Here is a 15,536-nt window from a genome sequence, read left to right on the forward strand (position 1 = left end):
GGACGCATTCCGAAGCAAATATGTCCGCTGTAGTAAAAAAACAATCAAGAAACGCTCGGGATTATTATGTTGGAGATGTCAAAGATCTGAAACGAAACGGTAACCAAAATGCTAACGTTTACTGCACCAACAGCAGAGTTAGTTCAAGCTCCCGGCAATTAAGTCATGTAGCCAGCAGCTGTTAGCACTTTTTAGCTTGTCAACACGTTCTTGTCCATCGACGCACGGCTGCAGTGATGCTGTAATTAAATCATCCAAATTATTGTCCGCAGGTTTTGGCGTGTATGTTTACCCAAACAGCTATTTTCGATATGAGGGAGAATGGACTATGGGAGAAAAGAATGGTGAGTAAGCCTGTTAGTAATATACTTTTTGGATCTATATCTTGAACATGACTTGGAAGTTGGATGGAACCAGGATTCCTTTCTTTGTTTTTATTTTTTTAACTGTTTCGTTTCTTGGACTGCAATGCTGTTCTGGAATTTTGTCAAAATGTTGCTGCATTGTACCGAATTTATATTATGTACTACTTTGAAAAATAAACATTTGAATTATATAAAAAAAAAGTTACACAGATCTGCCAGCCTCCACTTTTTATTCACTTTAATGACACCACCATGTAAACAGCAAAGAGGAATTTACAAAACGTCTTGGTTGCTGATTTCAAATGGAATGGTTTTGAATTTGAGAGCAGTCAGAGCACTCTTATATCAGTGAGTACGTTGCGATGTTGGTACGTCTTCTAAAACTCATGAAATTCATCCCATTCCCAGGTATAATATTATTACCCGTTTTGTGTTTTGTTATGTGTAGTGCAGGTGCATATTGAATACTGTCTTTAATACCTGTAGGCTGTATATTCTAGAAAGAACTAAAGTCACATCATTTTCATTGAACGTAATAGCTGAAAACCTCACAAGATGGCGACACCTGTCCATGAACTCCATTTCTATGGTACCTCAAGCTATTATTGCTGTTTATGTGGTTCTTAAACCACAAAAGACTTTATGCCAGGACCCCATAAGAGAAGAGCTATGTTAAAAATGTTCATAATATTTCCAAATGTTTCGAAAATAGCAAAGTTTCAAGGTCACAATGTATTGCGATGCAAAGCACTGTAAGCTTGTAGCTGTCCTATTTATTTTCAAATGGCTAAATTATAAAACAGAATTAAAGAATGTTAAAACCTTTAACCCTGATGCTATATTACTTAATTTTGGCTGGGGACCCCCGGGAACCTCCTCAATGACCCCTGGGGGTCGCCACACCCCACTTTGAAAAGCACATACAGTAGGCTACATACAGTAGCCTACCAAACAAGCTGCAATCAAAGTAGCCCTAGAATGGCTCTGTTGTTACATACATTGCAAAGTATTTCACATACTGAGCCATAGAACACCCAGGTTAATTTCTGTTCGGGTTCCAAATTGGCGGCCTAAATGTGATAAATGCTCCGTTTGTACTCGCCCATTAAATAATTCCAAAGACGTGGAGTGAAATATGGTCCTCTAGTTTTATATCCATGTGAAAGTTCTGGCACAAAACATGTATTTAGTCAATTATCTCCACTTTTTCACGAGATGCACACGGACGTCTTTCTCTCCGGGCAAAGGGGCCCGGAATGATCGGTGGACTGATTTTACGAATACGTCCTGTTTACCGCAGAAGTCATCACCAATTGACCAGGGAAACACAAAAGTTTGGGTCACACAATTGGCAGGTGCCTTGCGATAGGTGCTGGCTGGGTAATTCATCACACTAGGGCTACAATCAAAGTATTTTGCAATTTCATCCGTCTCCATTGTTCAAACTCCATGCACTCTAAAACTTGGATCAGTGAAGCTCCACTGCTCTGAATTTCCGAACAAGCACGCTGCGTGTGCTCCAGCGCTCTCGTATTTCCTAAAGCAGGCTACAGTATGTAATTGTAATTCATTTAATCACAACCACCAACACTTTGCTCTTGCGGAGGCAAAAAAGTTGTATTATAACAGTAATATTTTATTCACCAGTATGATTAATTCAGTTGACAAATTATGGTCATATACTTTGAAGTAATCCTTAACCCATTTTGGGTGGGAACCCATTTTGGTGTTAGCATTATGTTATGCTATAGCTATTGAAAAATAGCAGATCTACAAGCTCATAGCGCGCCACCGAGTGGCGCGCTACGAGCTTGTAGGTCTGCTATTTTTGAAAAATCGAAGAACGACTGACATAGAAACATAGCTTTTTCAGAAAACTGTCAGGATGTTGAAGACATTTTTAGAATCTGATCTCAGGTCAGAATGGGTTAATTAATTAATCCATTCACAGACATCATGTTGACCCTACCACTATGTGCACAGACCTGTATGGCATGCATACAGTGTGTCTCGTTTTTATTTGTTTTTCTAACCTTTTGCAGCAATATTACTTTGTAATATCAACTTGACTGCACACAGCTATAGAAAGCCAAATGCCAAGTAATGCTTACAATCATATATTCTGGTTTGTTTTGTCATTATTTTTGTTTTTCCAGGAAATGGCAAATTGTTGATGAAGAATGGGAGTTACTATGAGGGCGAATTTACCCGTGGGGAGATTGAGGGAAATGGGTTGAGATACTGGTCTAAGACGGGTAAGAGAAACGATTTCATTAATAACCCCCTGAGTTTTCAATTATGGTAATGCAATACAGTAGCTTCTAGACAGAGTATTTCTGTTTCTGATATCGTGGTTCAGCACCCAGAAGTGGATCTGAGCTTCTGCACGGAGGCTGTGCCGCTGAACATCAAAGCTATTTAGGATTATTATGTTATTTATTTTCTCTTTACCATCGCAAAAACTCTGGTCCCCGGTGGAAAAGGCGTGATCTAAACACCGACTAATCCTCACTGTTTTCGACTTCACTTTTTGACTTGCATGGTGCTAAAATAGATTTGGGTTGTGCTCTTCTTAGGGGATCGTTACACTGGGCAGTTCAGTGCAGGTGAGCTGAACGGTTATGGTGTGATGCAGAGAGCCAATGGTGAAAGATATGAAGGGCAGTTCTCTTTTGGCCAAAGAGATGGTAGGTAATGGTATCCATCCTTTTACAACATCTTTTGATGAGACACGCATCACGGGTTGGGAGCCACAGTTGCCACGACGGGACTGGTCTATTCACAGCAGCTAATTGTGACAGGTAAACACAGCTGAAGGTAATAATGTTAATTGCGGGTATGTTTCATTACATTTTTTCTGTGTGCCGTCATGAAGTTGACTGCACAGGAGCTGTTCATGCTGGCACACAGTAATATCTAAAGAAGCACACTCGCAAATTAATTGTATTGCCTTCAGTTGTGTTTACAAAATGTCTGCTGGGAAAAGATGCTGGATATTACATTCATTAATGTTTAAATGGGCTGAAAAAGTACAGCATGCACATACTCAAACCATTACTGTAGTGTAAGCCACAGAAACATACAATAGGTGGGAGCAGTGACCACCTGGCTTTAACAGTACTATATTATTTGCTAATATTATAATATCATATAATATATATTAAAAAAAAGTTCACCCAACACCGGTGTTTTAGATTCAATTTATTGTCACTGTACAGAGTATACAAATACTTAGACAATGAAATGGAAGGTGTACAAAGAGTACTGAGCCGCTGCAACATGAGTCGCGCCGCCACTGACTTCTCTTTACATCAGAACGACCGCCCACTTCAAGAGTCAAGAGAAATTAATGTTAATAGTAATACAGTTAATTAGAGTAGCTAGCTACATGTATGATGATATAGCCTGAATGTCAAGGCAAACCTGACACCAGCTCACTCTAGTTTTGGTTCCCAACAGGCCATGGCGTCCTCGTGGACAAGGACGGGCACACGTACGAGGGGTCGTTTTATCAAAACGAGAGGCATGGCGAAGGTCAGATTCACTACAGGTACAAAGTGGCCACTGGCCATTAGTTCTTCTTAAGATATCTTGAATGTAACGTCCCCGTCATACGTGGCGAGACCTGAGACCTCTGCTTCTTTTTTCTCTTTTTTCCCCTTCTCTATTCTGGTCCAGGAACGGGGATCATTATGAAGGAGGTTGGATCCAGGACCACAAGCAAGGCCATGGAGTGATGCGCTTTGGAGATGGATCAGTGTATGAGGTCAGTCCATGCTGGTCTGGTCTGATCTGCTGATGTGTGATTGAAAGGCTACATGCCTCTGTAGTGCTGCTGATGGGAATGTGATGGGAATGCAGGATTTTGAGAGTCTTTTTACGGTTTCTCACAGAAGTGGTCAGCTGACTACAACAGTTCTTGTCTGTAGCCTATGCATGCATCTAGAGTTACTAAAGTTGACTAAGACTAGAACGCAATCAAAATAATATATATATATATATATATATAATAATAATAATTATATAGTTAAATGACTGCCCCATGTATTTAATTTTGCATTTTTAATAAAACACAAGTGGAAAAAAACAAAAAATAAAAGTGGAGGCAATTATCAGTATGTGGTCTATTGTGACCCTGTCACAGACGGCTAGCCACTTGAAAAGCCATGCGCTAAAAATATCATCAAAATCTCTAACTCACGGTATCTATTCTGTCCCCCCAAATTCTGCTCAAATATGGAGATAACATTATTATATTGATGACTTCAGAGTACTGTAGGAATAATATTCCCCACACTTGTCTCTGACAAGGGGTCAGCTGTCCCAAATATGGAGATAACATTATTATATTGATGACTTCAGAGTACTGTAGGAATAATATTCCCCACACTTGTCTCTGACTAAGGGGTCAGCTGTCCCACATATGGAGATAACATTATTATATTGATGACTTCAGAGTACTGTAGGAATAATATTCCCCACACTTGTCTCTGACTAAGGGGTCAGCTGTCCCAAATGTGGAGATAACATTATTATATTGATGACTTCAGAGTACTGTAGGAATAATATATTCCCCACACTTGTCTCTGACAAGGGGTCAGCTGCCCCAAATATGGAGATAACATTATTATATTGATGACTTCAGAGTACTGTAGGAATAATATTCCCCACACTTGTCTCTGACTAAGGGGTCAGCTGTCCCAAATGTGGAGATAACATTATTATATTGATGACTTCAGAGTACTGTAGGAATAATATCCCCCACACTTGTCTCTGACTAAGGGGTCAGCTGCCCCACATATGGAGATAACATTATTATATTGATGACTTCAGAGTACTGTAGGAATAATATTCCCCACACTTGTCTCTGACTAAGGGGTCAGCTGCCCCAAATATGGAGATAACATTATTATATTGATGACTTCAGAGTACTGTAGGAATAATATTCCCCACACTTGTCTCTGACTAAGGGGTCAGCTGCCCCAAATATGGAGCATGGGCTCCAGACTGGCCTCCAAGTGCCGACCGCACAGGGAAAGACATGCCGTTATTAGAGCCCGTCTGGTTTTCACTGGACCACATTCTGACAAAGATGGATTGCATCCATGGACGTAAATAAAGACTGGGTGTATCATTTAACTCATTTTGGGCGGGAACCCCTTTTGCTGTTAGCATTATGTTATGCTTTAGCTATTGAAAAATAGGTGGCGCGCTACGAGCTTGTAGGTCTGCTATTTTTGAAAAGTTGTGAAAATGTGGCGCAAATCTTTGAATATATATTTCAGAGCGAACATTTTTAACTAAAATATTTGCTTCTGGGGGGTCCCTGGAACTACATATTTTGAGATGGGGGTCCGTGGCCCAATAGAGATAATTCTGGGGGTCCTTGACATGAAAAAGGTTGAGCACCACTGACATTGAAACATGTTTTTTCAGAAAAAATGTTAGGATTTAGAAGCCTTTTTCTTTTAATCGACCTCAGTCCAAAATGGGTTAAGAAGAAAAGACATCTAACACCTGATATAAACCCGAGACACTTTAGAAATACTGTATGGTCGGTCCTACATAAGCACAAAGTGGCCCGTGAACTAATGGAAGAGAAGATTCTATATGAGCTGCTCACGCCAGATGGATGCATTCATACATGGATATAAAGAGGTTTCAAATGGGTTTCAGATGACTTATTGAACGAGATAAAGGCCTTCTGTAACATTGTATCTCACCGGAATCCACCTCAACCGATGAAGAGAAGCATATACAGCAACTGTGGAATCATCAAAAAAGCGAAATAATCAATACGTCGGACGTCACATGAATCATGATGGAGGCAATCTTTTTACACCCTCATTTTTACATTAGGGTGAAACGGGGCCGGAGTCTGATCCAGAATCCATTATTTGGGCCCACTTTAGTGGTCTATATATATTACAGAGTCTAAAGCTTTATTTATCCTCTGTGCTACCATGGGGTATAAATTATCCCTCCATTCCATTTCTAGCATGACAAGAGTGCCTGTAGAAAGGCATCTGTGCTTGTTTAGATTCAGTTGTACTGATATACTTACAGTATAGTCTAAAAATACTTCAAAACTTAATTTAATTATGCTTTAAGTCACCTGACTGAAATAATATTGCACGTTTCGGTTTTACATTTGATCTTTCCCTCATTTTGCTTGGAGTTATTAGGCTTTTAATGTGCACCGGAGGCCACTAGGGGGTGCAATTGTATTTCTATTGAGGACCTCCTATATTTTTTGCAGACAGTTGACTGACTGTCCCCCATTAGATTCATGCAGACATGCAGTACTGAACAAATCCTTACTCATAGACACATGTACAGTACAGTACAGCCAGCCCACTATGCATTCTTAGTATAATATAGTACAGCTTTTCACATCAGAATATCCAACCGTTTACTATGCATTCTTAGTATAATATAGTACAGCTTTTCACATCAGAATATCCAACCGTTTTGAGATGGACTGGTCAACGCTGGCCTGGCATAAGTTTGTTGAACGCAATGCATGTTCCAGCAGACCAACCAAAGTCCGATTGACTGTATGCTTGGTTGTGTGTCAGTGTTGAGCATCAATATGGTAGATCTACAAGTGCAGCGCGACACATTGCTGAGCTTGTATGGCTATTTTTGGTGTGCTATACACTCACGTTTAACCCATTTTGACCTGAGATCAGATTCTAAAAATGTCTTCTACATCCTGACAGTTTTCTGAAAAAGCTATGTTTCTATGTCAGTGGTTCTTCGATTTTTCAAAAATAGCAGACCTACAAGCTCGTAGCGCGCCACTCGGTGGCGCGCTATGAGCTTGTAGATTTGCAATTTTTCAATAGCTAAAGCATAACATGATGCTAACACCAAAAGGGGTTCCCGCCCACGTATAACTCAGGCTCAACTGTTACATCCACTGGACAACAGCTTCTATTTACTGTGTAGTAGTATATATTGTGCTCATTTCCTTCACTGACCGGGGTACCCCAGGGGTCTATACTTGGTTCTCTCCTTTTTTCCCCCTCTACCAAATCTCTTTGCTAAAAAAAATAGACAGTCCTCAAGCTTGTAGATCGACTATTTTTGACGAAGGTTGGCCTATTTCTTACACAATGTTAACCTGCCCATATATGTTAGGGTTTATGTGATTTAAACACTGGTGCTATGAATGCATATTTGAATTCATTGTTTATGATCATAGTCTACACACAATATTTACAATACAACCCATTTTGACGGACACAATTCCACCTTTCTCTATTGTTCCTACAATGTCCATGAATGATGCATGCCTGGCGTGGCCATGTGGTTGTGCCATTAAACCAATGTGGTTCATATTTTCTGGGGGTAAGATTGCTGTTTTAACAAAGCAAACAAGGTCAATGTCACCCAGGGTGATATGGAAAAGCATGAAGTAGGGATTGTAATTCACTGGCGGTTTTTTCTTTTTTCTTTTTGAGTGGTGCAACCACAATGTCCGTGTTAACCTATGTGACGTTAACCTATGTGACTGAGTAGCAGTAGGGGCAAAAGTGGCGCTGTTGTGCCAGAAACACACACAGAGAGAGAGAGAGATAGTGCTGCACTGTTGCCTGCTAATGAGAGACAGAGAGAAGGAGAGAGAGGAGGGGGGGGGGGGGGGGAGGGTTAGGGGGAGAGGGGAGAGTGGAGTTGCACCACTCAGTTCACACAGGTGTGATCTTTTCTTTTTTTACCCAAATAGGAAGCTTTCATCCTGAAAAGTGAAGCCAATGCATAAGTCATTAATATCTGCATTCTATCTGCATGGAAGTCTATGGGAAATACTAATTGTACTCTATTTATTACCACTGTAAACAAACAAGTTGAAACAACCACGGCCCCATTTAGAGTAAAATGACGAGAGACAGAGTATGCTTTAGGGGCGTGGCTATGTTGTGATTGGCATAAGCCACTACCATAGACGGGAGTAATAAGGAAAGAGGCGGAGCATCCTCTCGTCCAAATATGGTCACTTCTGGTTGCAAAGAGGCAAAATCCTAGTGTATAATATAGAGCGTTGCAGTCCCGCCCCCATTTATGACGACAACAGGGCCCGGAAAATAATTTCCCATTCATTTTCCCCATAGACATTTCAAAAAGTATTTATATAACCCATTTGGGAGGGAACCCCTTTTGGTGTTAGCATTATGTTATGCTTTAGCTATTGAAAAATAGCAGATCTACAAGCTCGTAGCGCGCCACCGAGTGGCGCGCTACGAGCTTGTAGATCTGCTATTTTTGAAAAATCGAAGAACCACTGACATAGAAACATAGCTTTTTCAGAAAACTGTCGGGATGTAGAAGACATTTTTAGAATCTGATCTCAGGTCAAAAAGCTCTTGTTGTGACAAATCATGACAATAAACATGAGAACAAGAAACAAGAAAAAAAAGGGCAGGGTACAACACTTTTGTGTTTGTTTTTCTTCTTTCTAATTATTTGATCAGCCCAAAACGTTGTTTATTGTCATGATTTGTCACAACAAGAGTTGGCTTTGACTGAGGCTTAAATGTCTTTAAATAAATACTTTTTGAAACGACTATGGGAAAAATGAATGGGGCCTGTCGTCGTCATGAAAGAGGGCGGGACTGCGACGCTCCATGCCAATGGTCAAGTTGCCAAACTTGAGGCTTCAAAATCAATGCAAGATGTCACTGGTGAGCCTTTCCAAATTTTTTCTTTTACGGTCTACGGTTAGTCAGTGACACGACGGAGCTACAACTTTTCAGCATGTTCCATATGGCGTATTTCATGTGGTTATCGTATGGCTGCGAGCATAACGTTACCGTAGCTCCACGCTGAACATCGTGATGTTTCCCTTCTAATATCAGAATGTTGAACACAAACTCCACCCGAGCCCTGACCTGAACTTGAACCCCGTAATCAGTTTCAGGACTCATTGATTTTGAACTGGCAGGGGAGCCTAGCGCTGTGGCTAAGGAAGCAGGGGGTAAAAAAGGGATGGAGAGGGAGAGAGAGAGACGGAGAGAGAGAGAGAGAGAGAGAGAGAGATCTAGAGAAAGGCAAGTATTGATTCTCTGGCAGGCAGCTCCTGACAGCATGCATTCCCTTCAACCCCGGCAGCCATGCCACTAGCTGGGCGGAGGAGAGGAAAGTGCCTAATGGGTGAGTTATACTTCAGCTGCAGTCTGGTGTCGCACACCGGAGATATCAGATCTCCAAGCTCACAACGCGGCACAGTGTGACACGCTGCAAGGTTGTAGATCTGATATTTTCAGTGCGTGACACCACCGCGCAACCAAAGTATAAATCAGTGCTAAGCAGATTAACCCATTTTGGGCGGGAACCCCTTTTGGTGTTAGCATTATGTTATGCTTTAGCTATTGAAAAATAGCAGATCTACAAGCTCATAGCGCGGCACCGAGTGCCGCGCTACGAGCTTGTAGGTCTGCTATTTTTGAAGAATTGTGAAAAGTGACATGAAAGTGTTTGAGAACGACTGACATAGAAAAACATAGCTTTTTCAATAAAACTGTCAGGATTTAGAAGACATTTGCACAATCGTTCCCAGGTCAAAATGGGTTAAGATGTAAATCCCACAGATTTCCCACTCTTCTCTCCCTCCCTCCCTCCATAGCCCCCCCTCCAAACAAATTAAAAGCCTGCTTATTGATTATTATGAAAGCGGAAATGAGGGTATGAATGAAATCCGCCAGGCCTGAGTCCCAGCGTTTCTTTAGCCCGAGGCTGTGGAGAAATGGAAAGAGAAGGCGTTTACTTACAATGCCGCCGCTATGGTGTTGCTGACCTGCCTTCTTTAGGTTCCCAAACTCTTTAACTCATGACCCAAAAGAAAAATGTGAGTTAGAAAAAATCTAGTTAAAAATAGTAGATCTTCGAGCTCGTAGATCAGCTCTTTTCACCATTTTGTTTTCTAATTTGTGGAATTGCTTAGATTTTTCTTCTGGATTCTTCTTTTGATTCCTTAATTAAATTAAGATTCATGAAATCTTTTTTTGGGAATGTTTTTTGAAAATGTTTTGAAATGATGATGATTAAAAACAAAATGTAGGAAACCAAAAGGGGAAAAAAAGAAATGTGCCCACCACCCACAAATGGTTCCCGACCCAGTGTTTGGGACCCAGTGCCTTAGACGGTTGGTCGTCTGCTGTCCCCACACATGTCCCTGTGTTTTCACTTAGCAGTATGTGGACAGTAGTGTGTGACCAGATAGTGATAATGTACTGGAATAATAGTGACTGGGCTGAGGTGAGTTCATGCTCATTATCCCAGCCCTCTCCCGTTTAAGTAGGTTTGAAGTGCGACTTCCAAGAGTTGACTGATTTTGTCAACTCTTTTTATGGGTATGTTCGCAGCTAATCTCACAACAAACCACTTGACTGATGAGCACCATCAATATTTTTCACATTGTGGATACATCATTTTTTTTTAACTTCTTTTCACATTTTTGTGAATTCATCTCAGATCCCGCAACTGATCTCTGACGTGACGTCAGACATCCACATGGAAGCCTACACGTTTTTTTTTCTCCTGAGACAGGGCGACTGTGGCTCAAGAGGTAGAGCAGGTCGAGCAGGTCGTCCAATGATCCATGGGTCGGCGGTTCGAATCCCGGCTCCTCCTGTCTACATGTCGAAGTGTCCTTGGGCAAGACACTGAACCCCAAATTGCTCCCGATGTGCTGGTTGGTACCTTGCATGGCTTCCGCTGCAATCGGTGTATGAATGTGTGTGTGAATGGGTGAATGTAATGCACAATCTATGTAAAGCGCCTTGGATAAAGGTGCTAAATGCATCATTTACCATTTACAGACAGTTGGACAGCTTCAAATAGCTTATACAGTAGAGTAGGATACAGGGGAGGGAGGTACTGATGGAAAGGCTCACTTTGTACATTCAAATCCATGCACGCAGGGGGTCCTTTAACCACTTCTCATTCCCCAGACCCTCGTCTACTTTCCGTCATTAATGAAGGCAGGACGGGACGAGGCAGTTCTCTTCCCCATACATTATTCTCTTATTTTGCGAGGCCGGCATTAGAAATGTACACAAACTATCTTTTTTACCTTTCTGCGAACTTTGCCAGTGTGTGTTTTAACCCATTTTGACCTGAGATCAGATTCTAAAAATGTCTTCTACCTCCTGACAGTTTTCTGAAAAAGCTATGTTTCTATGTCAGTCGTTCTTCGACTTTTCAAAAATAGCAGACCTACAAGCTCGTAGCGCGCCACTCGGTGGCGCGCTATGAGCTTGTAGATCTGCTATTTTTCAATAGCTAAAGCATAACATAATGCTGACACCAAAAGGGGTTCCCGCCAAGAATTGGTTAAACTTTTTTTTTCTTTTCTTTTCCAACAACACTAGAGGGCCGGTGTGATAACTGAAGGTTATGTTCAGGATGACTCGTACTTCCTTTTTTTTTGGTTCAGTAAAATGTTTCTCTACCTTCCACTCCTCAAGTCTCTCTATCTCTCTCTATCTATATCTCTCTCTCTCTGTCTCTCCCTCATTCTCTCTGCCTCTCTCGCTCGCTCTCTCTCTCTCTCATCAGTGGCCTAGATTTTCCTCTGCACATAATTTTTTTTGCCTGTGCCTTAGCCCTAGGCTTGTCGATGCGATCAGAATTAGAAATTCTAATGGACGTGTCACCACTTTGATGTGCAGGCTTGAAGAGCTTTGAGTCTGCTGCTCCCTGGGATACGCCAGGCAAAGTCTGCATTGATCCCTCTGAATTTGTTTGACTTTGACAGTCTCCCTCCCTATCTCTTTCTTTCTCTCTCTCTCTCTCCCTTTCTCTTTCTTCTTCACTTTCCTTCTCCCCTCTTCCTCATTCATTGTCTTACCTACTCACTCTTTCCCGTGTTCTCTCTATCCTTTACCCCTCCATAGTATCCCCCACTTCAGTTCACGCACACATAAATGCACCCATGCACATATAAGAAACAGCGTGCGCGAGCACACACACACACACACACACACACACACACACACACACACACACACACACACACACACACACACACACACACACACACACACACACACACACGCACCCTTCCCCTTGCATACATTACAAGTGATGTGCAAGCTTCAGCAGTTTTTCTGAAGTGTGGCTTTCCTTTAGTTATTCAGGGAATGTGCGGCTGCATGTTTCTCAATGGACTGCACTTGACTGAAGACTCCTTAATGGCGATAGATAGAGCGCTGTCTGCGCGATAGGTGTACATATCATAGAGAACATGCTCATGAACACCCATGCTCTGTACATGTTCCGCATATTATAGTGTACATGGCATTTAACCATAAAGGATAGAGACCGAACTGGAGCACTAGCCCCGCCCCCAAGCTATTCATTTCGATGAAGTTGCTCAGTGGCGTTTTGAAGCACCCGGAAGACTGCCGGAAGTACCTCCTCTGGACCTCAAATTTGAGGTCCGGGGTGACGTAGGGAGTGATGGTACTACATGTTAAAGCCCAGCTGCACGGGGTTTCCTCGTCATGAATCCACGGGTCCGCCTGCAGTCCTGCCTCTTACCACTAGGGCCCAGTGCTTCAACGTTGGAGCGCCTCACTGGCCCCTTGCATTTAACCCATTTTGACCTGACGTCGAAATAAAAAAAAGTCTTCTGAAAAGAATATATATTCAAAGATGTGTGCCGCATTTTCACGATTTTACAAAAATAGCAGACCTACAAGCTCGTAGCGCGCCACTCTGTGGCGTGCTATGAGCTTGTAGATCTGCTATTTTTCAATAGCTAAATTATAACATAATGCTTAGTTAAACACGGGGGTTGGGGGTTCCCGCCCAAAATGGGTTAATATATAATACTATATTGCTGCTGTCAGGCAGAAAGCTTTTATGTCTAATACTTTTTGATTTGTTTATTTTCTACTAATTAAAAATGAATCTTTTGGACCACAAAAAAAACATGCAGTAATCCTGGTCTCTAAATTACCTCCCCCTGTTGGCCAGCCTGGGCACCTGATGGAGGGGAAAGGAATAACGTGTTCCTTCCATGCGTTACGTCCGTCCGGGGAAACTCTCCCCTGTCAGGTGAAAAGAAGCAGCTTTGGACTCCTCATGCATAGGTGGAAGCATGAGGTTAGTCCGCTGCCCCCCATTTTGGCAGGTGAAGTGTAGCGCCCAGGATTGTAGAAGATTACATTCATTTTTAATGAATCTTTTGGATCCAATATAGTAAATATTTAGTCACAAGCCCTTGTTAATACTTTTCATTGGTTAAATATTTAAAAACCCAGAGACAGACCTACTCTACAAGCAACTCTACAAGCTCACAACGCGTTGAATCAGGAGACGTTGTGAGCTTGTAGGGCATTCGTTTTCAAAAAAATAAAACATTAAAAGATTATATATGGAGATTTGTCAGGCACAATATACATGCCTGACAGCTACACTGTAGTGTGTAATATTTATATTTTCATATTATCTGTCTCTTCCTGTAAACCTTAGCATGATTTCCTCCCTTAAAAAGGACCCTAGACCGATTCTTCTCAGGCAGAGTAAATGATGTAAAAAGGTTAAGCTCTGTAGGTTATACCGTTGGCAACATGTAAATATTTGACTATGATTTAATGTGGCTGCTGCGAGTGTGAATGCATAACAATCTTTGGTATTTCCACAGTGAGCCTGTAAAGTTCAGCTGGCACAGACTCAAGAAATTACAAGCGAAGGCCTCGGAGCAGGATTGCAGTCAATATAGCTCACCCTTTAGACTCCTGTACCGGAATTTGGATAATTAATAGAGCCTGTCAGTCCAGGCAGTGATGTTTTATTCTTCACGTGACGTTATGTTTAATCACATTAACCCATTTTGACCTGAGATCAGATTCTAAAAATGTCTTCTACATCCTGACAGTTTTCTGAAAAAGCTATGTTTCTATGTCAGTCGTTCTTAGATTTTTTTCAAAAAATAGCAGACCTACAAGCTCGTAGCGCGCCACTCGGTGGCGCGCTATGAGCTTGTAGATCTGCTATTTTTCAATAGCTAAAGCATAACATAATGCTAACACCAAAAGGGGTTCCCGCCCAAAATGAGTTAAGCCTAGCGTCGCTATTGTAATGTGGGCATATTGTAATGTGGGCATATTGTAATGTGGGCATATTGTAACGGGCAAACATTTGGAGAAAATGGGCCAAAAGGGAAAGCTCACAACGTGTCACATTGAGACGTGAGCTTCTACACTGCACTAAATCAGCTATTTTTGCTACCGGTATTTCACACAAACTGTTCACCGTGTTTACAATGGCAAGTGCAAAATGTGCGATTGGGCAAATGCAATATCGGATTGTTGGTTTCTTGTTGTCTTAACTTCTTATTTTGAGATCCTAAGATGTACTGTATTATGTATTATGACAACACACTTGACTTATGACGGACGGTCACGGACCTAACCATTTATGGCATAATGCTGCTGTATCTGTTTTCTATGTATGTTAATGCTGCTATTGATTTGAAGTGGGTGGTGCACTAAACAAAAAAATGTATAAACATCTTATATCTTGACATGAAACAAAGCAATGATTTAAGTAGTTAATCAACAGAATCCCAATAGATGCAATATAACACCCTTCATAATGCCATGTCAGTAAAACTCTTGTCACTGTGCTGTTTCTGTGCTCAGGGCCAGTGGCGTAACAATCTGTTTAACGGACAAGGGACGATGGCCCACTGCTCTGGAGTCACGTACGAGGGACTGTGGATGAACGGGAGACCGCTGGGTGAGTGAGTGGACAATGGACAAACGCCACCTAGAGCAAAATAATGGTTCTTCATGCTGTGGGCCGTGAGGATACTGCAAGTGGACCCCCAACTAATTGGCAAAACGTGCGCTAGTGGAGCGAGCGTGTAGTGTGAGAACGGCTGCATTCATTAACAATCAGCGTCCGTATGCTTATGTTTGGGCGCCTGGTGAGTTTCAATCATCGGGAACACGTTGGATTTGTCCCATTCTCTTCTCTTGTCTGATTCCACCAACCTGCTCTAGTGTGGTCAAGGTGCACATGCCAATCACACACACTTTTAAAATGGTAAATGGTGCATTCATATAGCGCCTTTATCCAAGGCGCTTTACATAGATTGTGCATTACATTGACCCATTCACACACACATTCATACACCGATGGCGGCGGAAACCATGCAAG

The 15,536-nt window shown here is 41.8% G+C and overlaps 1 protein-coding gene across 1 annotated transcript; it reads left to right on the forward strand.

Annotated features, from left to right (window-relative positions):
• The first annotated feature begins 225 nt into the window (after positions 1 to 225).
• On the forward strand, positions 226 to 15,250 carry LOC306939161 (uncharacterized protein). Its single transcript, XM_079523672.1, has 6 exons — positions 226 to 344; positions 2,522 to 2,620; positions 2,942 to 3,052; positions 3,825 to 3,915; positions 4,044 to 4,131; positions 15,017 to 15,250. The coding sequence occupies exons 1-6, from the start codon at positions 329 to 331 to the stop codon at positions 15,119 to 15,121; spliced, it is 510 nt and encodes a 169-aa protein (XP_079379798.1). The 5' UTR covers positions 226 to 328; the 3' UTR covers positions 15,122 to 15,250.
• The last annotated feature ends 286 nt before the right edge of the window (positions 15,251 to 15,536 follow it).

Source organism: Electrona antarctica (assembly GCF_951216825.1).
Source record: "Electrona antarctica genome assembly, chromosome: 2".
Lineage (NCBI taxonomy): Eukaryota > Metazoa > Chordata > Actinopteri > Myctophiformes > Myctophidae > Electrona > Electrona antarctica.